The sequence below is a fragment of the Biomphalaria glabrata genome, chromosome 6 (genome assembly GCF_947242115.1).
Source record: "Biomphalaria glabrata chromosome 6, xgBioGlab47.1, whole genome shotgun sequence".
Classification (NCBI taxonomy): Eukaryota; Metazoa; Mollusca; class Gastropoda; family Planorbidae; genus Biomphalaria; species Biomphalaria glabrata.
In genome coordinates, this window is record NC_074716.1 from 33,162,569 (window position 1) to 33,185,619 (window position 23,051).

Genomic DNA, 23,051 nt, shown 5'->3' on the forward strand with positions numbered 1-23,051 from the left:
ATTTTTCTGGTTTTAAAAAAAAACAACTGTTGAATGTAAACATCAACTAATAAATATATAATTGCTATATTTTCGTATCCAACAATTGTGCTTTTCTTTATGGATTTTAAAATGTCATGCATGCAGTGCAGTGTCATTTAAGCAACTGATTTTAAGATAACTTTGTCAACTTCTGCAGCTATGATATATTCCCAAAATGTTTCTAATTTATTGATTGTAAAATGCTGGTTTGCTTAAAACATTTCAGTCGTCTCAAAGTATAAGAATAATTTTATATTATGGGTATTTATATATGAAATAAAGTAATAACAATTTCTTAATTGTTTGCTTGGAGAAACTAAATTAATAATTAACCCATTTATAGTTTCACACAATCTAATTAAATGTTTTCATTAAAATAAATTACAATCATTACAGGTACTTCCACAGAAACAGATTTATAGATGTTGATGTAAATCTTACATTAAAACTCAACAATGTTTTTCTGATTATAATTGATTGCTGCACATTATTGAAAGACTTGGCAGAAACTTAAAAAACAACAAAAATGTTTAGAATCAAATTTATTTTACATACAAATAGATATCATTCTTTCTTAATAAAAAAACAACTTTCTTTTCCAAATGTTCATGCAGAGGCTGTGTTTTGTTTCTTGAGTTGACTGTAGTAATTTTTTAAAACTTCTGCTGCACTCATGTTGACCTTCTTGTAGTCCAACTTCAAATTGTCTGCCATTCTGCCCAGGATTAATGGAGATCTGCTGTCTTCTGTCTTCATCAGTTTCTTTAGGGCTTCCCGAGCTGCCATTTCTTCAGCAATTGTAACTGTTTCTCCAGGTGCTGAGAGTAAACAAAATATACCAATCAGACATTTTGTACATCATCTAGTTGTCAAGATATACCAACCACAGACATTTTTGTACATCAACTAGTTGTCAAGATATACCAACCACAGACATTTTTGTACATCATCTAGTTGTCAAGATATACCAACCACAGACATTTTTGTACATCAACTAGTTGTCCAGGTATACCAACCACAGACATTTATGTACATCATCTAGTTGTCAAGATATACCAACCACAGACATTTATGTACATCAACTAGTTGTCAAGATATACCAACCACAGACATTTTTGTACATCATCTAGTTGTCAAGATATACCAACCACAGACATTTATGTACATCAACTAGTTGTCAAGATATACCAACCACAGACATTTATGTACATCAACTAGTTGTCAAGATATACCAACCACAGACATTTATGTACATCAACTAGTTGTCAAGATATACCAACCACAGACATTTATGTACATCAACTAGTTGTCAAGATATACCAACCACAGACATTTTTGTACATCAACTAGTTGTCCAGGTATACCAACAACAGACATTTTTGTACATCAACTAGTTGTCAAAATATACCAACCACAGACATTTTTGTACATCAACTAGTTGTCCAGGTATACCAACCACAGACATTTTTGTACATCAACTAGTTGTCCAGGTATACCAACACCAGACATTTTTGTACATCAACTAGTTGTCCAGGTATACCAACCACAGACATTTTTGTACATCAACTAGTTGTCAAGATATAATAATAATAAGGCTTGTTTTTGAGTCAAAAGATTAATAAGAAATGCAGTATTTCTCATGATATACATATTTTGCCACACCCAAGGCAAGCATAACCATTGTCCGCTGATGGTCGTTTAAGATTTTCTATTTGCTGTCCCCATCTGTCCATGGCAGCAGATTTTCTTTTGGTCTCAAATGTATATCCCGCTGCCTTTGTGAGTGACCTCCAGCTGTCTCGTTCTGAGGCCACATGCAGCCAGGTGCTCTATGTCAGCTAAGGCAAGTTGGCGCCTAAGCTGGTCTTTAAAGCGTTTCCATGGGGGCGCCTCTGTTACGTCGACTAATCAGACATATATGTTGATCAACTAGTCATCAAGATATACCAACCACAGACATTTGTGTACATTAACTGTCTACTGGTGATTGCACAAACAGCTCACACCGAACCTCCTTTAATTGAATTTAAAATAAACTTAGAACAAGAATGAAATTATAATGAGGAATAGGCCAAAGGATGTAAAAACTTTAAAAATCTACTATGACTATCTGTAACTCATCAAACAATGGCTAATAGAGTGATTTTAAGTTTGGTAGACTATATTATCGAACCATTATACTTAACAACATTATCAGATACAACTTAAGATAGAAAATTTAACAGTGCACTATGTCTAGTTGCCCCATATAATTCTGGATTCTAATATTATCTAAAGATTTAAGGAACCAATTAATTTCCAATATTTAATGCACTTTTAGATACAAATGTTGGTTGAACTTAAATTTACACCATGCAAAATATAAACAACAAATGGACCACAAGATAGTTTTCTGCCACCAACTAGTTTAATAAACACTAGCTATGAACATAAACATAACTATGAATATAAACATATGGTCTTACTATAAAAAGTGTGCAAGTTAAGCCCTACTGTGCAAGCTAGAATAACTCCAATTAGAAGAGGAGACAACAAAGAGTTTTTTTGTACAATTGTGATGTTTTATTTTGTTTGGCTGATAGTTGACAAATCTGAATGAATAAATATGATTTTAAGTTTATGTTTTTTCCTTCCAGAACATTATACTTCATTACATGCTGCCAACCATTTTAAAGTGAAATTAAAGACCTTCTTCAAATTAAATACACCAGTTCATATCTTACATTTGGCTACGAGCTGTTTATCACTGTAGATCCCCACCCAGTACAATGCCATGATAGTGTTAGCGCCAGACTTCCAAAGTAACCTGAAAAACAGAAGGCAAAAATTAAAAAACAGACCACTGTAACTAAGACTATTGCTCTTTCAACTCTTTAAAAATATTTACAGATATTTCTGATGAGGGGTGGGGTGATAAATGAAAAAGTAAACAAGATTACAAAGAGAGTTTGTGTTGTCACACAAATTCAGATGCGCCCCCCCCCCCTCCCCGTCGGAGTTGGTTCCCTGTCGGATCCGCCTATATATTCAAGACGTGATTTTGTTTTGATTGTCAAAAGTAATAATGTTTCAAAGATTCATTTGGTGTTGTAAAAATTTTTTTTTTTCTGTAAAATGTTTTACATGTTTTGGATGTTCCTTCAAAGATAAAGATAATTTATTTCCTTATCCAAATCTACCGCTGGATGACGGGGGATGGCAGCAAGCAGGGTATGAAACCGGCACCGTAGAGATAATCAGTCCAGCGCGCTAACTGCACGACCAGGCATTGGTGTTAACTCAATAACAAACTAATAGCCTATTATTGATAAAGAGATATGTTACACATTACGGCACGACAACTACCAGATATGTACAATATGTCAGACCAGTGATTTTATATAATCTTTTGGTATTGATTTGTAATTGAAAAAATGAGTCATCAAGCTTGTACTTTGGCAACGTCTGCTCGATGTCCCAGCACAGTTACCAACAGAGCTATTGGCATTTTCATTTAAATGGAACTTCTGATTTAGCACTCTTAAGATCTATATCTACTAGATCTAGAATATAAATTTGGAATAACCTAGATAATCTATTAATAGACTGAATGCAAAATTAAATTTCAAAATAGTAAATTAATTTTAGTATTTTATAACATTGCAATATTGATCTAGACATTTGGAAATAAAAATCTACACTTTAAGTCTAGAAATTGAAATTATAGATCTTGATCTAGTCTAGGCTGCCTGGGTATGCGGTTTGCGCGCTGGACTGTCGTATGGATTTATCGATGGTCCCCTAGGTTTAAACCCAGCCCTTATTGATGGTCCCCTAGGTTCAAACCCAGCCCACTCCCACCCCCCGTCATTTTTTGTGCATTTTGTCTGTCAATCTAGTCTGTCTGTACGTCATGATAACATGGAAAAAAAAAAAGACTAAAAGCTATTGAAAATCTGATTAAAATTTAATTTCCCTTCCGAAACATAAAACATTCTATAATAGATTGTTCCAGATGTTTATATATATATATATATATATAGTGAGAGAAAATAAAAATTCCAGATAAATCAAATACCGTTAATTAAATTTTTGGGATGGTCTCGTATGAAAATAAGATGTACCATAGCCTTGCGGAGAGATTTTCAAACTTTGTTTTAGGAAGTTGTTTTCTTTTAAAAATCGGAACATAATATTAACGATAATTAAATTTTCTAACGCTTTAGCTAGAAAATTAAATGTAGTGTAAGAGAGTAGTGCGATTTGACATAAATAAAGTAAAATAATTTTTCATAAAAAATTCGGAAGAACTAATTTTCGTAAATGACAAGATTATCTGTTTTATTTATTAGAAGAGTGATTTCAAACAGTTATTTGGCATTAGTAGATTTTTCATACAAAATTTGGAACATTTTTGGCGACGATTTGTAAGAAAATTAAAGTAATGTAGGCCAATTTCTTTTTCAAAACAAAATCAGGAACATTCTTTACCGATTAAATAACTTTTGTTAGGTTTCAGCAAGAAAATTAACTGTAAAATAAGTCTAAAAAATGATTTTCAATAATCGTTTCTAGTAAATTACTTTCTTATTTTAAAATCCTGAACAACGTATTGTCGATATTTTTGAAAAATAAAAGTCAGTTGAAAGAAATTTGTTTAAAGTAGAAAATACGGAACAATTTGATATCGATAAATAAACTATAGTGACAAAGAACATAAGTGTAATATTAGTCAATTATGCAATTTCAAACAATCATTTAACATAATTTATTTTTTATAAAACAATATTTGGAAATTTTCATTTAGCATTTATATGCTATTTACATTAAAAAACCGGAACAACATATTAATGATCATGTGTTTTTGCAACGTTTAATCATGGAAATTAAATGTAATATAAGTTAGAAGAGCAAACATTGGTTGGCATTGATTTTTTTTCCATAAAAACATCCGGAACAATATATATATATAATAGATAAAAGTATTGAGGTGTTTCGGAAGGAACATTAAAGGTTATATCTCATTTTCAATAGCTTTTAGAGTTGTTGTTTTTTTTATCTAAATGTGACAGATAGACCTAACAAAATGCACACAAATAAGGGTCTTTATTCCTGGTGAGGGCATTAAACAAAAAAATTATGCTACTGCACAAAAAACGCTGCATAAAAAGTCAATTAAAAAAAATGTGTGTGATATTTACATACAAAGTGCATTCTTAGCCTTTATAAAGAAACATAAATATTTTCTTTTAATTTCAACAGCTTGTTGACCAGAAAAAACACATTTAACTAATATTTATATTTGTTGTTATTTTTGTTGTTTTCTCAAAGAGTAAGGTGCAATTCATAATGAAACACAATTACAACTTAGAGCAATATACATGTATAATTATATAACAATTGGAAGTGATCCAATAGAGGCATGGTTATTAATACCTAGCTTTAGTGATCTTTATTATTATTTTTACATTTTTAAGTCAACCCAATTTGAGATTTTAAGTATCATGTACTGTACTTTTGACATTAAAACCCAGATACATCAAAGTAGTTGTTTTGTTTTTTTTAAATTAAGAAATGATGTGAATCAGCACAAATTTGTTTCCAAGACCAGAAAAGCTCTCTACAAAATGATTCAATATGTGACTCACCTTGGTTCTGGTGGACCTTTCCCAATCAAAGCTAACACAGCAGTCAAGAGTCCCATAGGATTCACTACTTCCCACAGCTCATTGATATCTTTGCTGATTAGTTGAGGGAGAACAAAATCTCTAACAAAAGTCTCAGCTTTTTCTTGACCCTGACCAGTTCAAGTGCAAATGAAAAAAACAAATCTACAAGAATGATGGCATAGGAAAAGTTGATGTGGATACAAGTTAACCTATTCAACATTTGAATAAAAAATTAAATTATCACTAACACAAACACACTCTCACACATTCACATAGATAAAAAAGGACAATAATTACCCTATCTTTTAACACAGCACCAACAACAGCTTTGAATGTCTGACTCAGTGTTGAGGGCAAGACTGGGAAATCCTATGTGACATAGATATCCAAATAAATCATAAACAATGTTGTCTCATATGATATCAAACAAGTAAAATAAAAAAAAAATACTTAAAAAACAAAAAAAAAACAACAAAAAAACAAAAAAAAAAACTGATATACTGATATTGAGTGATTATTTTGAATCAATCGTGTTATTGTTTTTTTTTAATTTATCTAGACTAACAATAATAAATTTGTGCTATTGGAAATTTTTTTATTATTTGTGTTTAGTCCACTTTCATGCTTAAAGCACGCTCAGTGCGCTATGGTCCAATCCCTTTTGTGGACTGGTTTGAGGGAAAAGGGGGGGGGGGGCAGGTAAAGGGTTTTGTCTGATAAGTTTTTCTGATTCTGAATTTGAAACTAACCTATTTAAGTACTTATAAAAATAGAATTGATTAAATATTATTCCATTGATTTGTGTGTTGTCATTGAGAATGAATAACTGTGCAAAGTTTCAACTTGACATGAGAAAGGGAAATGGGAGAAAGAAAATGAACAAGATTTCACCCACACATGGCTGACAGAGTGATTTGATAAAAGCTTTATACAAAATAGAGGGAAAAGTGAACAAAATCAAGTACTTACTTCTGACAGAATCAAGTCCCCACATCCAATATGTTTAGCAATGTGTGATAACATACTTTCAGATACTAGGTAGTTATGGATTGCACTATTAGGAAAATACAAAATTAAAGGAAACTATACATATGTAATATATTTCAGCAAAGCTAAACATACATTTTGAACAAGCAACAAAATTTAATTTGGTGACCAAAAATTATATATATTTAAGGGGTTACTGGAGTGCAAAATTTTTTTTTTTATTTTTGCTTTAACTTAATAGCTATTGTTATATTATATCATATGACAACTCAATAATAAAAAATATATATTGAATGTTGTCTAATGTTTCCGGGTTGCCATGGTAACGACGGCCATCTTGAAAATAAACAAAAATTAGTTCATATAGGAAAATTCTAAAATTTTTCAAAATAGATAAATTTCAAAGCTAAAAATACTTACACCTTAAAGTATAAAGGTGGCTGGAAGGAACTAGCTAGATTTTATACATTTTCCCTTAGTATTGTGCATTTTATGATTTTTTTAAAAAAGGGTGATTTTTTTCCTGTAAAATGCATCCACATTTTTTTTTCCCAAAAGATCATATATTAAAAACTTCTTCAGCTAAAGTCATTAAAACTAGCTGATTCTCTGTATTATTTATCTCTGAATATGTGTACCAAATTTGACACATTTATCTCTATTAATTCTAGAGATTTTAGAAATATGTTACAGGGGGGGGGTCACAAAAAATGCATTCACTCAAAAACAGTGAATTTGTATTAAGAAAAATATGGAAAATAGTGTTCACCATGCATCATTAAAATGCTTTTTTTCAATAAAAAATGCTATTTTTTAGAAAATTTTTGGTGCCAGTTTATAAAATACATGTCCACCTATTTAATTACACCAAAATTGAAAAATCGATTTTTTTACCCAAAATGAATCCAGTAACCCCTTAAAAAAAAATTCCCACTAGAATTTAATAATGAACTTTACACTATACTAGATCTTTTAACATGAAGGTGTTCATGAAAATTAGATATATTGTTATAAACCTGGTGGTGGCACAGATGGGGGTAGTGGTGTGAGTGTAGTCAGCCGACGCAAATCGCTAGACGAGCAGTCAACCGTGACGAGTTACGATGGTCAGCTGAGTCGAGTGTCAACAGGACAGTTCGGGAAGGATCACCGTCGTGAACAGAGCTCAGGGGCGTCACGAGGGATGTAGTCATGTGATGAAGCTAGAAACGTCGAGCGGTGTTCTGTCCGGTTCTAGAAGGCCAGTAGGGACCCTATATAAAGAGCGGAGGTGTCATGTCAAGACGGTTCACGGCAGGGATTCAGAACACGGTCGACTACAGCACAGTTCAACGGTGTGGTTCTGTACGGAGCATTACGACGGTTCAGTGCGGAGTACTGTAAAGTACAGTTGAGACGACTGGCGTCTTGATCTTGGTCTGTGATCGAGTCCGACACAACGAGCCCAGTGTGTGAAGTCAGTCCTGAACTGTTGAACCCAGTACAAGCCCGGAACGAGAAGGAGAGGCCAGTGCAAGAGTTGATACTGCGGTACGGCTATTAACAGGAGAGATATTTGTACAGTGTATGTGTTGCCAATTGTACAGTATTGGCTGTTATTTATTCAACTATTAAAGTGTTAGGTTACTCTGGAGCCCTGAGTTGTCAAGTTCTTTACGTTGGTGGTGTATGGTGCAGTTTGCAGAGAGCCTGGATAGTGAGATTCGTAACAATATTATATCATAATCCTAGAAATACATTGTGATGCTGGCATGAACATTGCCAAGGGCTATTAAGCTGAGGCAGTCTTGGAGCTGCCCCAAAGATAATCTATATTACATATTTACCATATGCCTTCCTCAAAAAAATATGGATACATGTTCCTCAAGTAGACTTTCACATAGTTACTGATTAGATCTGCCCCTGAATAATAAAATAAGACATTTGTATAGATCAAACTAGATTCTATATTTAAGCTAATGCAGACACACAAAAAAGTGGGATTATTTAGTGTCAGATAAAAAATATTTGAAACTAAAATATCAGCAAAATTATATATATATATGCTAGATATATATATATAATTTTGCTGATATTTTAGTTTCAAATATTTTTTATCTGACACTAAATATATTATATATAATATAATATATATATTATGCCATCAGTAAGAATAACCCAATGATTACCTTTAATCTTAATGCTAAACCCAACTCATTTAATTTTAAGCACTAAACATCAAATTAGACATCGATATCTAAAAAGAAATCACTGTTAAAGAGTAACCCAACAATAACACAATAAAAAACATTATGCAAATGAATTTAGTAACGTAAAAAATGAAAAGAGTATAGCTCACCTTTTTCTGCTAATTCTGAGTTATCTTCCAAATCAAAAGTTAAATCTTTCAAGTTAAGTCCCAGTTCTGCTCTCTTTGCCCTTTCCTTCTCAACATAAGAACTAAATAAAACAAAAACAACATTCAAACAAATGTAAGCTTACAAACAACATGATAGTTATGCTAACATACAAAACAATGGTCAGTTATTACATTAAACAATTCTGTTAATATGTTGTGTTGTTGTTTTTTTTGCCAATTTTGTGTGTGTGTGTGAATATCACAGATCTTGCTCAAGCATAGGAAACTATCAAGGAGAGTTTGGACAATAGTGTTGCATGAATGAACATTTCATTGACACCATTATATATTTTGTTATGTGTAATGCAGAGTATAGTAAACACATTTATTTCAGGACAATAAAGACTATGCTAGAAGTAATGCTTTACTTTTACAAACACAACATTCTGTTAGTTTTTTTGGCTTCCAAAGTTAAAATAAACTAAAAGGGATTATTTGGTCATAATTTACTGTGTGTCTGACATTGGTAAAGCCTACAATGATAATAACAATTTAGACGCCACTGAAATTTTACGCACCTGTGAATGAATGCTTGTTTGATAGTGGTTTCATTAAATTCTTCTCCAAGACGCTTTCCGAACGCAAATATTTCACTGTCATAATTCCTACAAGAAAATGTTAGAGATTCTGTATGATTACTTTGTAAAATACTCACATTTGAGTTAGAGAAATATGTTTTAAATATCATCGTCATTCCTTTAAGTTCCTCATGGAACATAGGGCCTCGACAAAAACACGCCACTCTCCACGGTCTCTTGCTAGTTTTTTTTATGGCTTCCCAGCTCTTTCTGGTCCTCTCGGCTTCCTCTAGTATACTGCGTCACCATGTTCTTTTTGGTCTTCCTCTACGTCTTGTTCCCTGCGGGTTCCACTCTAAGGCCTGTCTAGTTCTGTTGCTGTTATCTTTTCTAAGGGTGTGACCAATCCGTTTCCACTTCCTTTCTAGGATCTGCACCTCTATATTTTTCTGTCCACTCATCTCCCACACTTTGGTGTTTTCTACTTTGTCGTGCCAGTGTATTCTTAGGATATTTCTCAGGCATCTGTTGATGAAGGTCTGTACTTTTTTTGTTGTCACTTCAGTTGTTCTCCATGTTTCAGAACCATACAGTAGGACAGCCTTGACATTAGAGTTAAAGATTCTTAGTTTAGTCTTGTTTGATATGTGAGGAGATTTCCAGGTTGGTTTTAGCTGAGTAAATGGCTAACGTGCTAGATTTATACGACGTTTAGTGTCTTCATCTGTTCCACAGTGATACACTGACTACAATCCCAAGGTATATACAATTTTCTACTTGGTCTATGGTCTGAGAATCCAGTTCTATGTCTCCAATTTGTTTGTTGTTTACTTTAAGTACTTTTGTTTTTTAGTGGTTTATTTTGAGGCCTACTCTTTTTCCTACTTAGCTTAAAGCTGTGACTTTTTCTTGCATATCCTGTAGTTTGTGTGATAATAAGGCTATGTCATCAGCGAATTTCAGATCTTCCAGCTTTCGTGTGAGAGTCCATTGGATTTCTTTCCCTGAGTTAGAGTAGGCTTCTTTTGTGACCCAATCCAATACTAGAAGGAACAGGAGTGGTGAAAGAAGACATCCCTGTTTGACTCCTGTTGTGACTGGAAATTCCTCTGACAGCTTGCCACAGTGGGTTACTTGGCAGGTGAAACCATCATAAAGGTTTTTGATTATGGTTATATATAAATTATTTTATTTGGGATCCCGTAATGTCTCATTACAGTCCAGATAGATTCTGATTCTGCTTTAAATATACATACAAATTATTCTTATCGTGTATTGCAAATTAGATTTTTAAAGAAGCCCCTTTATTTTTTTCCATTTGTAATGGTATGTTGTGCATTAATTGCAACATTCCCTATGCACACACTCTTTGGCCAGTGAAGTTTAGTAGCTTTAAAGAATACAATGTCTTTTGCTCCTTTCATGAAACACTTCACGATGAAGTCTTCTCTCTTTTTTTGGCCTGTCAGTTCCAGTTGATAGAAAATGTATTTTTACTTTTGACTCCCACAATGGGTCAGACTCACAGGGACACTTTTTCCAAACAATTTATTTATTCTTCCATACATACACACACGCAATGACATTTTTTTTTACACATGTAAGTTGTAGTCTTTAAAAAAAAATGCTTTGACCCCTTCCCTCCATAGATCTACATACACAATCTCTTTTTTTTTTCTCCTCTGTTCTAGAAAAAAAGATGAAGGCCTAATAAAATTCTTGTTTCCATTATAGAAATGTTCAAGCAATGCAACTATTCCATATTTAAAAAAAAAAAGTGAATTCACATCATTTTATGATATGGATACATTAAAAAATCTAAAGCTAATGAAACATTCATGAATCTTAACTTATATAATAACTTATATAATAACTTATATAATAACTTATATAATAGAAACAAGTTCTATAATTTACCAGTTGATCCATTCAGACCTACGCCTTTCTTTTTCTGGACCAACTTCAAGCCTCCTCTTATACATTTCTCGCAAATATTTCATACGATATTGGTCATAATTTCTTTTAGATACTGAAAGTCCATGAAAATAAGAAAAAGAAAGATTAATGTGCATCTAAAATGAGAAGTAGTATTCAGGAGGAAATGAAATTTCTAGATCAACAAACATGCAAAATGTTTCAGGGGTGAGATGGTCTTTTTAAAAATTTGCCCCTCTCATGGGTTGTATTGTTATATTTAGTGTAGTATTAGACCATAGGGAATATAAACATTCTTCCAATATCTATCTGAGTGAAAAAAAAAGCTGTGTCTCAGAGATTTTTGTGAGTCACATTTATTACAGACCTGGGTTCAAATCCTGGGATTTTAAATTTTGGAATCCTTAGCATGCCTCTGATTCCACCAACTCTAATGGCTACAATAGTTAGGAAAAGCAAAGGTAGTTGGTTGTTGTGCTTGCCCCATGACACCCTAGTTAACCATGGGCCACAGAAACAGATGACCTTGACATCATCTGCTCCTAAGATCGCAAGGTCTGAAAAGTGGAACTTTACTTTTTTTTTGTTATTAATAACTTTCTGGACTTTCTCTCTCTTCTTCAATATTAATAGATCTAAAAGTATGCCATATTTGGAGATAAAGAGAGTACTTTAAAATATATCTAATTATATTCTAATTCTCCCTTTTTCACCAATGTTTAAAATGCATAGCTTGCTAAAAAATGTTTTTGAAATGTGGTGACTCCTTTTAAGAGTTTTGTATAAGATGATGTGTATGTTATAGCATAATCAGAAATCTTGATTATCTGCAGCATTTCTCTGATCAATCCAGGATGTCCCTTGCCGCAACATTAGCAAACTTTGGTGTGCCAGGATTAGTTAAGATGACGATCACATTTCTTATACTGCCAAATGTTTGTTTCATCTCAGGCAGTAACAGCCCAATTCAATCAATTTTTATTTGTTATTTCCTGTCTGTCTTTGTCTAACACAATCACATAGATATCAGAGCAGTCAGTTTGAGTCAGAGTCTCAGTAGAAAGAAGTTCTATGACTAGATCAATTCAATAGATAGCACCAATCGTGGATACTAGAAAAGAAGTAGAATTAGAATCTAGGACTATTAGAATTAAAATTAAGAATCTATCTACTATATAGTACTAATCACCTGATCTAATCTAGACTATTATTAGAGTTCTACAGTTGAGTATTTGAGTCTAAGTCTAAATCAGTCTAAGTCATACAGTAAAGTGTGAAGTTCGAAAGCATTAAGCCCGCTGGCAGCAATTTTCAAGTTTGGAATTTAAAGCACTGTAACGGTCTGACCTATGAAAAAACTGATGGTATCTCTGAATTCCTAGTCCTTTTTCTATAAAAATAGATCAGATTTAGTGTATCACTAGGCTTAGTTAAAATTAAATATGAGGTCAAAGAGGTGTAGGGTAGGTATCGCCAAGCGTACTTTACCTTGATCGGATTTTTCCCCAGTTAGTAAGCTCAAATGGGTTGATGGAAGGTTCGAACAGATCAAAGAAAATATTTCTAAAAACATGTTTTAATATTTAATTTTCACTATTAAGTCATTTTCTTTTTACTTCAGCACAAGAACACCATCCATTGCACCATTTCCCACCCTCCACAACTTCCAATAATCTCTTTAAGCTGATGAGCCATCAGACTTAAAAATAGCCTTAAGCCCATTACCCATTTCCTTCACTACCGGGTAGTAAAAAAGAATAATTCCACACTTCCTGACCTCACCATGAACTTAGCTTTTAAAAGGAAAAGGAAATAGTATGTGAAGAAAAAAGGTGCATTCGCAGTAGAAATATAGTAGTAATTTGATAAACATTCAAATAAAAAAGTTTTAGCAATAAAAAGTGAACTATTTGAACCTCTCGACAAATCGGGTCTGATCGAACTTCGCACTTTACTCTATATTCTAACCTATATCTAAAATGTAAGTTTATTACTCAGTATTAGTAGTATTAGTATTGTCACTATCAGTATATTACTAATTGACTAAGTCCTATTACAAGATCTAGACTATTCTACTAGGTCTAGTATTATTATTAATTATTGACATTATTCATGATTATTCATTGTAGTCTTAAGTCTTAAGCTTTTAAAAGTCTTATTACTCTTAAGAAGTTAAAAGTTAAGTGAAAGTGACTTAGATCTAGGACTAGAGTCTAGAGACCACTGTCTAGGGTTCTAGTCTAAGTCTTAAGTTATAGTTAGTTATTTTACTTATTATGACTTAGTCTTATTTAAACTTATTATAAGACTATAACTATAATAATAATAATAATCTTTATTATCCGTAAGGAAATTTGTCTTACAATTTGTGCATTACACCAAACAAAAAACATTATAACTATAAGAAACCAAAGTGTACATTCACACCAGACGTAGCTCCTTATATAAGGCACAGCTCATCGAATTCTCCTTTTAGAAACACATCGCTTTTTTTGTTTATAATTCATTCGTTTATATGTTTGGAGCATGTCCAATTTTAGATAAGTTCCGGTATTTTTGTTCCGTTTCTCTGTAGCAGACGACAGTTTTCAAGATTCTCGGTAACCAGGTATGTAAAGCTATTATTTATACCTCCCCCGGCAATTCATACCCATATAAGGGATGAGGACTATATTATGAGCCTGTTTGATCGTAGGCTGATGGATATATCAAAATTAGCTTCCGAAAATCTTTAAAAAGACATTCCAATCACATTTATACTGTTAGCTGTTAAATAAAATTAAAAAAGGAGGTGTTTTAACAAATAATAATGAATTTAACACATTCTCCTTTAGTGCACATTGCAATACTGGTATTGCAAAAGGAAATAATATTGTTATTTTTTACATTATTACTAAATCCTTGATTTGTTCAATATGTAAACATGACCTAGATCTAAATACATATTGTATGAATGAAGAAAAAAAGTGCGGGCTGCTAATTAGAAGCCAGAGACCACGCCCACTGCAGGTGATCATGAGAGGTCTCACCTAGCGGCGTGTAATGACAATGTGACATGCAGGCAGTGAGGAGAGGAGAGAGTCATTTAAAGAATTATAAAGTTAAAGAAGATGGGGGGATAGGGGTTAAGGTGTTACAAAATGAACACACGAATATGAAAACAAGAGATTGATGAGAAGAATAAAAATACATGTTGTGGATAATGCCATTTTTATTTAATCATGTATCTAGATATATTTGTGTGTATTAATAATACAAATATTTTAAATATATATTTGTTTATGAATCAATATTTCTAACATATAGATCTACATTTCACTTATTAGAATCTCCTTTTAAGAGTTATATGTATCAAAGAAAATGCATTTTACACATAATTAAATTTATTATAATCTGACTCCCTCTCTTTTATATCGATCTATAGGCTATCTAGATTCTCTAGATTATACATCTGATTCTACCTAAAACATTGCACCCAAGTCCGGCAAACATGGCTCCCGTAAAACCCACGAAGCTGGTGCTATAATTGCTGCCATTGAGGAGATAAAGTCGGGGAGTATATCGATCCGCAAAGCAGCTCAACAAAATTTGAAATACCCGCCTCATCAATCTATAACAAGCTAAGGGGAAGAGTTCTTTAGAGTCATCCAAAATGTTACTCACCAAAGACGAGGAAAGCAAGCTTGCTACTTGGTTGATAGCGCTATCACGTTGTGGATTTGGAAAGACCAATGATGAAGTCAGGTTGGCTGCCTGAGATATTATGGCAACTAGAAATGCGGCCTCAAAAAGCAAACATTAAGTACCCACCAATAATTGGCTCTACAAGTTTTATAAGCGCCACCCAGAACTGTCCCTAAGGTCATCCATGTTGCTTGCAAAAGAAAGGGCGGTAATTACTCCTGATGATGCAAGTAGATGGTTCAGTGATTTAAAACGTTCAATAGATGCAATCGACGACACAGTCTGGAAAAATCCTCACCGCATATTCAGCGCGGACGAAACGGGATTTGGATTTAACGCGAAGAACAGAAAAGTAATAGGATGTAAAGGATCCAAGCATATTTACTGCATCTCATCAAACAATAAAACTCAAGTGACTGTACTAACATGTTCTAGTGCAGGGGAGCAGTACATCCCACCCCTTCTGATTTACCCTTACAAAAGAATACCCACCAAGAATCTGTTAGAAAAGTTCCCAGAGGCCCATCTTCAAGTGTCTGAGAAAGGGTGGATAAATGCTGCCATTTTTTATACCTGGTTAAGAGATAGCTTTATACCTGCCACCCAAAATGTTCCCAAATCAGTTATGCTTCTCGTTGATGGACACACAAGTCACACTTCTCTTATAGAAACCTCCCTCTTGTGTGCTGAAAAAAAAATTCTTCTATACTGATCCTTCCCCATGCTAGTCACCTTATCCAGCCTTTAGATCAAGCCTTTTCAGTGCTATAAAAGCAGCCTGGATTGAAGCCATTCGTCAGCATGTGGCATGCACAGGTGATGGGGTATCACTGGAATCATTTGCTGGCATATTAGCACCAGTTTGGAGAAAAATCACAACTCCTGATATAGCTGCCAAAAGCTTCTCAGCAGCAGGAATTTATCAGTATAATCCTGAAAAGGTTTTAAAGTCAGGAAAGATGTACCCCAGCAAGGTTTATAGGAACACTGATCAAAACCCATCCTTTAGTAGACCAGCCAATACTGTTACATCATTTGCAACCGATATCAGTGTCCCACCAGAAGCATCATCATCTAAGGTCCCACCAGAGATTTCTGCTTCTTCTGAGGCATCAACATTTATGGTCCAACTAGAGAGTACTATCCCCAGAGAAGCATCACCAGCAAATGTCACACATATAAATAATACTTTGACAGAAATATCCTTTAACTTTGATACTTCCACCTTTCCTGTTATTGCAATGACACCCGAGACCCCTGCCTTTGCAGAAGCATCTGTCATGTCTGAGGCCCCTGATGATTTGTGGACCATTCCATTAGATAGCCCCACCCTACCTGTTTTTTTCAAAATTAAGTGGGTCTCAGTCCCAAGATTTAAGTAATGTAAATGATTTAGCCCAGTACCAGAAATTCCTGGATTTGTCACACACATATGCCAACCACGTCCTCCAAAACTGCTCTCTCTACCAAGAGGTCCGTATAAGACATTGGCCCCAAATCACCCCAATAGAAAGAAAACTATATGGAGAGCTCCCTGATTTGGAAACCACTGCGCAGTTCATCTCATGTATTGGTCTAGTCATATGAACACTCCAACATAACAATGAGAACGATGAAGAAGAAGAAGTCACACACATTATTTGATGCCTGCGACAAAAGTGAAGGCCAGTCAATCAATGCAACAATTAGGCCTACTGCTGATGACATTCAAATTACCTTCCTTCAAAGGCAAAAAAAGGCGATAGAAATCCAATAATCACGCCTACTATTCCAAACCTAATTAGTGGGGAGGAGTTAAGAGAGTTGATGAACAGAAAACAGCAAGAAAAAGAAGATACCAGAAAATAAAAAAAAATTGGTAGAAGGCTAGAAAGAGTGGAAACAAAAAAGAAAAGGGAACAGGAGGATGACGATAGAAAGCTAGAGAAAGAAAAAAAGAAGGAAGAACAAAAAAAAAGAAGGATAAAACAAAAAAAAAAAGAAGGAAGAACAAAAAAAAAAGAAGGTTAAAACAAAAAAAAAAGAAGGAAGAACAAAAAAAAAAAGAAGGATAAAACAAAAAAAAAAGAAGGTTAAAACAAAAAAAAAAGAAGGAAGAACAAAAAAAAAAGAAGGTTAAAACAAAAAAAAAAGAAGGAAGAACAAAAAAAAAAGAAGGTTAAAACAAAAAAAAAAAGAAGGAAGAACAAAACAAAAAAAAAAAAAAAGAAGGAAGAACAAGTAAAAAAAAAGGAAGAACTAGTAAAAAAGAAGGAAGAACAAGAAAAAAAAAGAAGGAAGAACAAGAAAAAAAGAAGGTAGAACAAAAAAAAAAGAAGGAAGAACAAGAAAAAAAGAAGGAAGAACAAGTAAAAAAAAAGGAAGAACAAGTAAAAAAGAAGGAAGAACAAGAAAAAAAAGAAGGAAGAACAAGAAAAAAAGAAGGAAGAACAAAAAAAAAAAAGAAGGAAGAACAAAAAAAAAAAAAAAAAAAAAGGAAGAACAAGTAAAAAAAAAGGAAGAACAAGTAAAAAAGAAGGAAGAACAAAAAAAAAAAGAAGGAAGAACAAGAAAAAAAGAAGGAAGAACAAAAAAAAAAAGAAGGAAGAACAAGAAAAAAAAAAGGAAGAACAAGAAAAAAAGAAGGAAGAACAAGAAAAAAAGAAGGAAGAACAAGAAAAAAAGAAGGAAGAACAAAAAAAAAAAAGAAGGAAGAACAAGAAAAAAAGAAGGAAGAACAAAAAAAAAAGAAGGAAGAACAAGAAAAAAAGAAGGAAGAACAAGAAAAAAAAGAAGAAAGCACAAGAAAGAAGGAATGAAGGACTGTCAAAGATGAGAAAGTTGGAAGTGCAACAGAGAAAGGATAAGAGGAAAGAGATAAAAGACACAGAAAATGATGATGACCTGCAACTCATCAAACAAACGGAAAAGGAAGTGCCAACATGTGATGATGATGCAGGAGATATGGAGATACAACAAAAGAATGACATGTGCAAAGGATGCAACACCATGGAAAAGGGAGTTCTGTAGATTCAGTGTGAAAGTTGTGATGCTTGGTGGCACACAAAAGGCCAAAAATTTAACTAAAAAAGAATTGGAAAAGTTTAATTTTGTGTGCAGTGAGTGTTGCCATTATCAATAATTTTACATGAGATTTAAAGAGCCATGAGTTGTAATTCTCAAATGTAAATATTTGTTTTATAGACATTTTAAAAAAAATGATTCAGTATTGTATATATTGCATTGTACATAATTTCTAACTGTATTGTATTCTTCTTATTTTTCTAGTGAAGTTTGATGTATTTTTTAAAATAATATTATAAATATATTATTTGTAAATATTGCTAATTTAAAATAATCTTATCAAGATAGTTTTTATTTTTTAATTCAATTCAATGTTTGTTTTTTATTTTAATGTTGATGCTGCTATTTTAAAATTGATCGTGTGTCTATCATGCTCCTGATGAAGTGCATTTTAATAGCTAAAAATAAATATTACTATAGATCCACCTTAAAACATGTTTGTTAATTAATTTAATGTCTTAATAACTTATAAAATTACTATTCTATTTGATTATTTTTTTAGTCTATGATGAAATCTCTACATTAACATATTTTTAAAAAATATTAAAACAACACAAGTGACAAGATATATATAGTTCAGGTATTCAGCTTACTGCATATGTAGTGTTTCTTAACAGTGCTCAATGTGCGCTAAAGTGCCTAAAGGAGAAAGCACAAAAACTGCAGTTTATTATAGAAGCATGAAGTGACCCAATTTATTTTAAAATAAAATCTTGACTATGAGTGGTAATTCAAAGAAACAAATTCAAAAGCTATTTTTATAGTCCTTTACTTGCAGAATAAGAATCTGCTTTCAGTTTTTTCTGTAAGGTAAACCGTCACCAAATAAAAAAATAAAATAAAAAATTGACCTAGTTCCCGAATACGGTGTGCCTAATATAAGAATCGGTAATAGTTTAGATACGCAGATACCTTTGCCGACCACCATGTTGTTTGTTAAGCATATTTATCTCCCTTACAATATATGGTAATAAGAATTAAAACTTAAAAATATATATTTTAAAAACTATTTATCTCCGAGGAAATCAAATTACATATTTGTAATCTGCATTTTTTTCTGCATATACTGAAAATATAACAGAAACCTAATTTAGCGTTTCTAGTGTCGTATACTAATACCCAAGAATCTACTAAATCTAGACTCTATATATAATATAAGGGTAATAGGCGATATTATGCCGCCCACGCAGATCCGGTTCTTTCTGTGGTCTTACTGTAGACAATAAGCTCCTAAACCTATCCTCCAAAGCTGTACCATCGCAAATTAATATTAAGCCGAAAAAAAATAAATTTAGTTTTCAAGTTCTTTTATCATTGTTGTAATGAAAAATACGCCATTTTGTTTACTACGTTCTTAAGAGGATGTAACTCTCCATCCCAGAAGTTTAAAAAACAATAAACTAAGAGCAAGAATCACTGAACTATATATTATTTTGATGGAATTTAGTATGATCAAAATTTAGATTTAGTGCTAGCTTTAGGGATAGGGTTAGAATTAGGTTTAGGGTTAGGTTTAGAATTAGGTTTAGGGTTAGAATTAGTTTTAGGATTAAGTTTAGAATTAGGGTTAGGGTTAGAATTAGGTTTAGGGTTAGGTTTAGGATTATTAGGTTTAGAATTAGGGTTAGGTTTAGGATTATTAGGTTTAGAATTAGGGTTAGAATTAGGTTTAGGGTTAGGTTTAGTGCTAGGTTTAAGATTAGGTTTAGAATTAGGGTTAGGTTTACTGCTAGGTTTAGGGTTAGGGGTTAGGTTTAGAATTAGGGTTAGTTTTTGGATTAGGGTTAGGTTAAGAATAGGTTTAGTGAAACCTAACCCTAACCTTAAATCTAACCCTAAACCTAACCCTAAACCTAGCACTAACCCTAAACCTAAATACTAAACCTAACCCTAAACCTAAATACTAAACCTAACCCTAAACTTAATTCCCTAAACCTAGTACTAAACCTAAACCTAAACCTAAATACTAACCCTAAACCTAATTCTAAACCTAACCCTAATTCTATACCTAATTCTTATTCTAAACCTAACCCTAAACCTAGCAGTAAACCTTTTATTTTGATCCTACTAAACCTAATCCTAAACTATAATATAGTGCTCCAAACGATATATTAGGGATGTTACAATTTTTTTCAGAAAAATTATTTTAAGATTCTTGTTGTCTGATATGTTGTAGATTTGAAAGAGCCTTCTAAATTTATATGAATTGTGTATGTATGATTCCTGGTTGAAAGAAAATAAATTTTCTATGTGTGCTTGTCCTTATCATAGCAACCAATGGGCACGATTTGAGGAGATTTGAATGTGTTGAATAAATATGCTTGCCATTTCTTATATATTAATCAACTAGTCCAAAAACATGTTTCAAATGAAAGTTTATTGTTATTAAAATATCTGAACACTAAGCTGCATATTATATACTCATTAGATCTAAATCTACATCTATTTCAAAATGAGTAACTGCAGAAATAAATCAATGTCAGCCATTTTGACATCATTTCAGTCTAAGTTTTTTTTAAACTGCTATAATAATTCAACCTATCAGAAAAATTGTTTGATGTCACATGACCAATCTGACCAATCACTATTATCTTGGCAAGTAAACAAGAAGGCTAAAATTACAATGGTTAACAATGGCCTCCAGCATTAGATTCAACAGCTAAATTTTAAAAAATTAATAGCATCCAAAGTGCACAGTATTATGTGAAAAGTAAAGCACTGAAATTTAGCCAGAAAAATGCTCTACAATACTGGAGAGTCAAAAGGCGTGGGAATGTTGAGCTTTTTAAACTATACACAAGGGAAATCGAACCTTTATTTAAGTCTAATAAAACGAAACCTTCTACTCCACGTGGGAAAGCGTAATTTCATTCCCGAAAGCCATTTTTATTGGTCAATCAAAAACTATAACTCTTTTAAAGAGAAGTATTCAATTAATAGGTTAAAAAAGTGCACCTTTAAGGTATGTAAAAAAAATGTCAGAAAAAAGTCGAAACAGTTTTTTGACTTAATAAAAGGGGCGTGTCACCGGATATTGTAACATCCCTATATATATAGTTCAGTGACATTTTTTTCTTTACTTCCTCTCCAGAACATCATAACAATATGGCGTTGCCTCTATTACAGCAATAATAAGGAACCGTAAAAACTAAATATTTTTTTTTCGGCTTAATATTAATTTGCGATGGTACAGCTTTGGAGGGTAGCTTTATGAGCCTCTGCCGCCTCTGGTCTATGGTAGGACCACAGAAAGAACCGGATTAGGCGTGGGCGGCATAATATCGCCTATTACAGTATTACCAATATAAGTACTAGATGTCTAGATTCTAACTTAGTAACTAAACTACTAAAGTTAAACTTTAACTTAGACTTAAACTTAAAGTAAGTTAAAGTTAATACTTAATAAAGTAATAAAGTAGTCAGTTAGTCGACTCATAGTAAATAGAGTGTAGGGAGGGGAAATAAAAAATTGATCTTTGAAAAAACAATTTTTCGTTAGTACATCATTAAAATACTTATATCGAACTTTCCAATGGTGTTTAAATTATGACTGTATGTCTAATAGTTAGAAAGTTATGAATTTTTTTTTGTCGTTTTGGCCTAACATTGTTGCCATGGAACAAAAGAGATGAGTCATCATGAGAGCGTCTCTCTCGCTAAGCCAGCGAGACACACCCCCCGCTCAAAAAGTTAAAAAGTTGGAATTGAGTTTCGTAGAGGATAAATCTACTTATTAAATAAGAAATTTAATAGTAGATTTAGTATTCATAGTGAATTTCTAGCTCACAAATCTAATTTCATTTATATTTATGAACTTTACTTGTTTAAAATGTAAATATTGATGTAATAAACAAATTATCGGGTCTAGATCTACAAGAATTGTCAGAGAGGCGGGGACAAAATGGCGGCGTTCTGATGGCAGAAAATAACAAAATATTTAAAAAGTGGGATCAAAATCGTCTGAAACAATTATTTTTCAAATGCGCTTTATAATTCATGCGACGACGATTAATACATAAAATCTATTTGAATATATCCAGAATATTAGGCCTTACATGGCCTCCAGTGGTTTTACATTGATGACGAAATTTTCTTATCAAAATTCAGTAAATTCTGAAAAACCCATAGCCCCCAATGGTAAACCGTATTTTCAAGTTTGTGAGCGATGCGACGGAGATATCGAGATAAAACTTGGCAGAATTATAGCCAGGCATGATATCTACCATAGGAAAAAAAATGAATCATTGATCATTTTCCTGGACCATGCATTGCTAAAAACAAAAAATGAGTATTTTTTATAATAAAAGTAAAAATTACAAATAACTTTTAAAAAAAAGCCGTAATTAAGCTTTATATAGGCCATGGTCTAAAGTAATCGATAACACAAGTTTAAAACTTCTCTTATTTCATTCAAAAGTGTACTAAATTTGCAAGTGTGGTTTATGTGAAAAAAAGTCAAAAACGCAATCTCAAGTTTATCGGTCATTTTTTACTTTCACACTTCCGCGTTTTTTCGCCTAACTACACTGAGTGTCTTAGTTAGACTCTAAGTAGACATACTAGATCTAGATAATATTGAACCGCAAGAAACTAGATCTAGAACATTTTTAGAAAATGTTAATGTTGTACCATGATAAACAGAAGTAGCACACGTTCGCAATGTCATCAATGTCATTTGTTGTGCAAAAGCACAAGAACGAACTATAGAGGCTGACATTTTGTTCTACAAAATAAAAACTTCCGTTTTTTTTTTGTTTTTTTTTTTTTGTACATGCATGCCAGTGAGTTACGCTATGT

The 23,051-nt window shown here is 32.7% G+C and overlaps 1 protein-coding gene across 3 annotated transcripts; it reads right to left on the reverse strand.

The window, feature by feature from the left end:
• Positions 1-546: 546 nt before the first annotated feature.
• LOC106068572 (39S ribosomal protein L44, mitochondrial) lies at positions 547-23,033 on the reverse strand. Of its 3 annotated transcripts, none has more exons than XM_056032542.1 (10): positions 22,884-23,033; positions 11,490-11,601; positions 9,573-9,659; positions 8,995-9,095; positions 8,483-8,558; positions 6,639-6,723; positions 5,967-6,038; positions 5,649-5,797; positions 2,745-2,827; positions 547-839 (listed from the first exon to the last, which is right to left on the reverse strand). In XM_056032542.1, exons 1-10 carry the CDS (start codon positions 22,969-22,971, stop codon positions 628-630), a joined length of 1,065 nt encoding a protein of 354 aa, XP_055888517.1. In that variant the 5' UTR covers positions 22,972-23,033; the 3' UTR covers positions 547-627. The 3 variants fall into 3 exon arrangements, with proteins under 3 accessions (XP_055888517.1, XP_055888519.1, XP_055888518.1); XM_056032544.1 differs by lacking the exon at positions 22,884-23,033 and adding an exon at positions 13,871-13,938; XM_056032543.1 differs by lacking the exon at positions 22,884-23,033 and adding an exon at positions 12,996-13,118.
• Positions 23,034-23,051: the final 18 nt, after the last annotated feature.

Excerpts from the sequence above, each read along its gene's own strand:
- LOC106068572 (XM_056032542.1), bottom strand. The coding sequence starts at position 22,971 with ATGTCAGCCTCTATAGTTCGTTCTTGTGCTTTTGCACAACAAATGACA. Across the intron at positions 2,828-5,648 it reads AAAGGTCCACCAGAACCAAG|GTTACTTTGGAAGTCTGGCG; the intron begins GTGAGTCACATA and ends TCTGTTTTTCAG. Across the intron at positions 840-2,744 it reads TAAACAGCTCGTAGCCAAAT|CACCTGGAGAAACAGTTACA; the intron begins GTAAGATATGAA and ends GTTTACTCTCAG.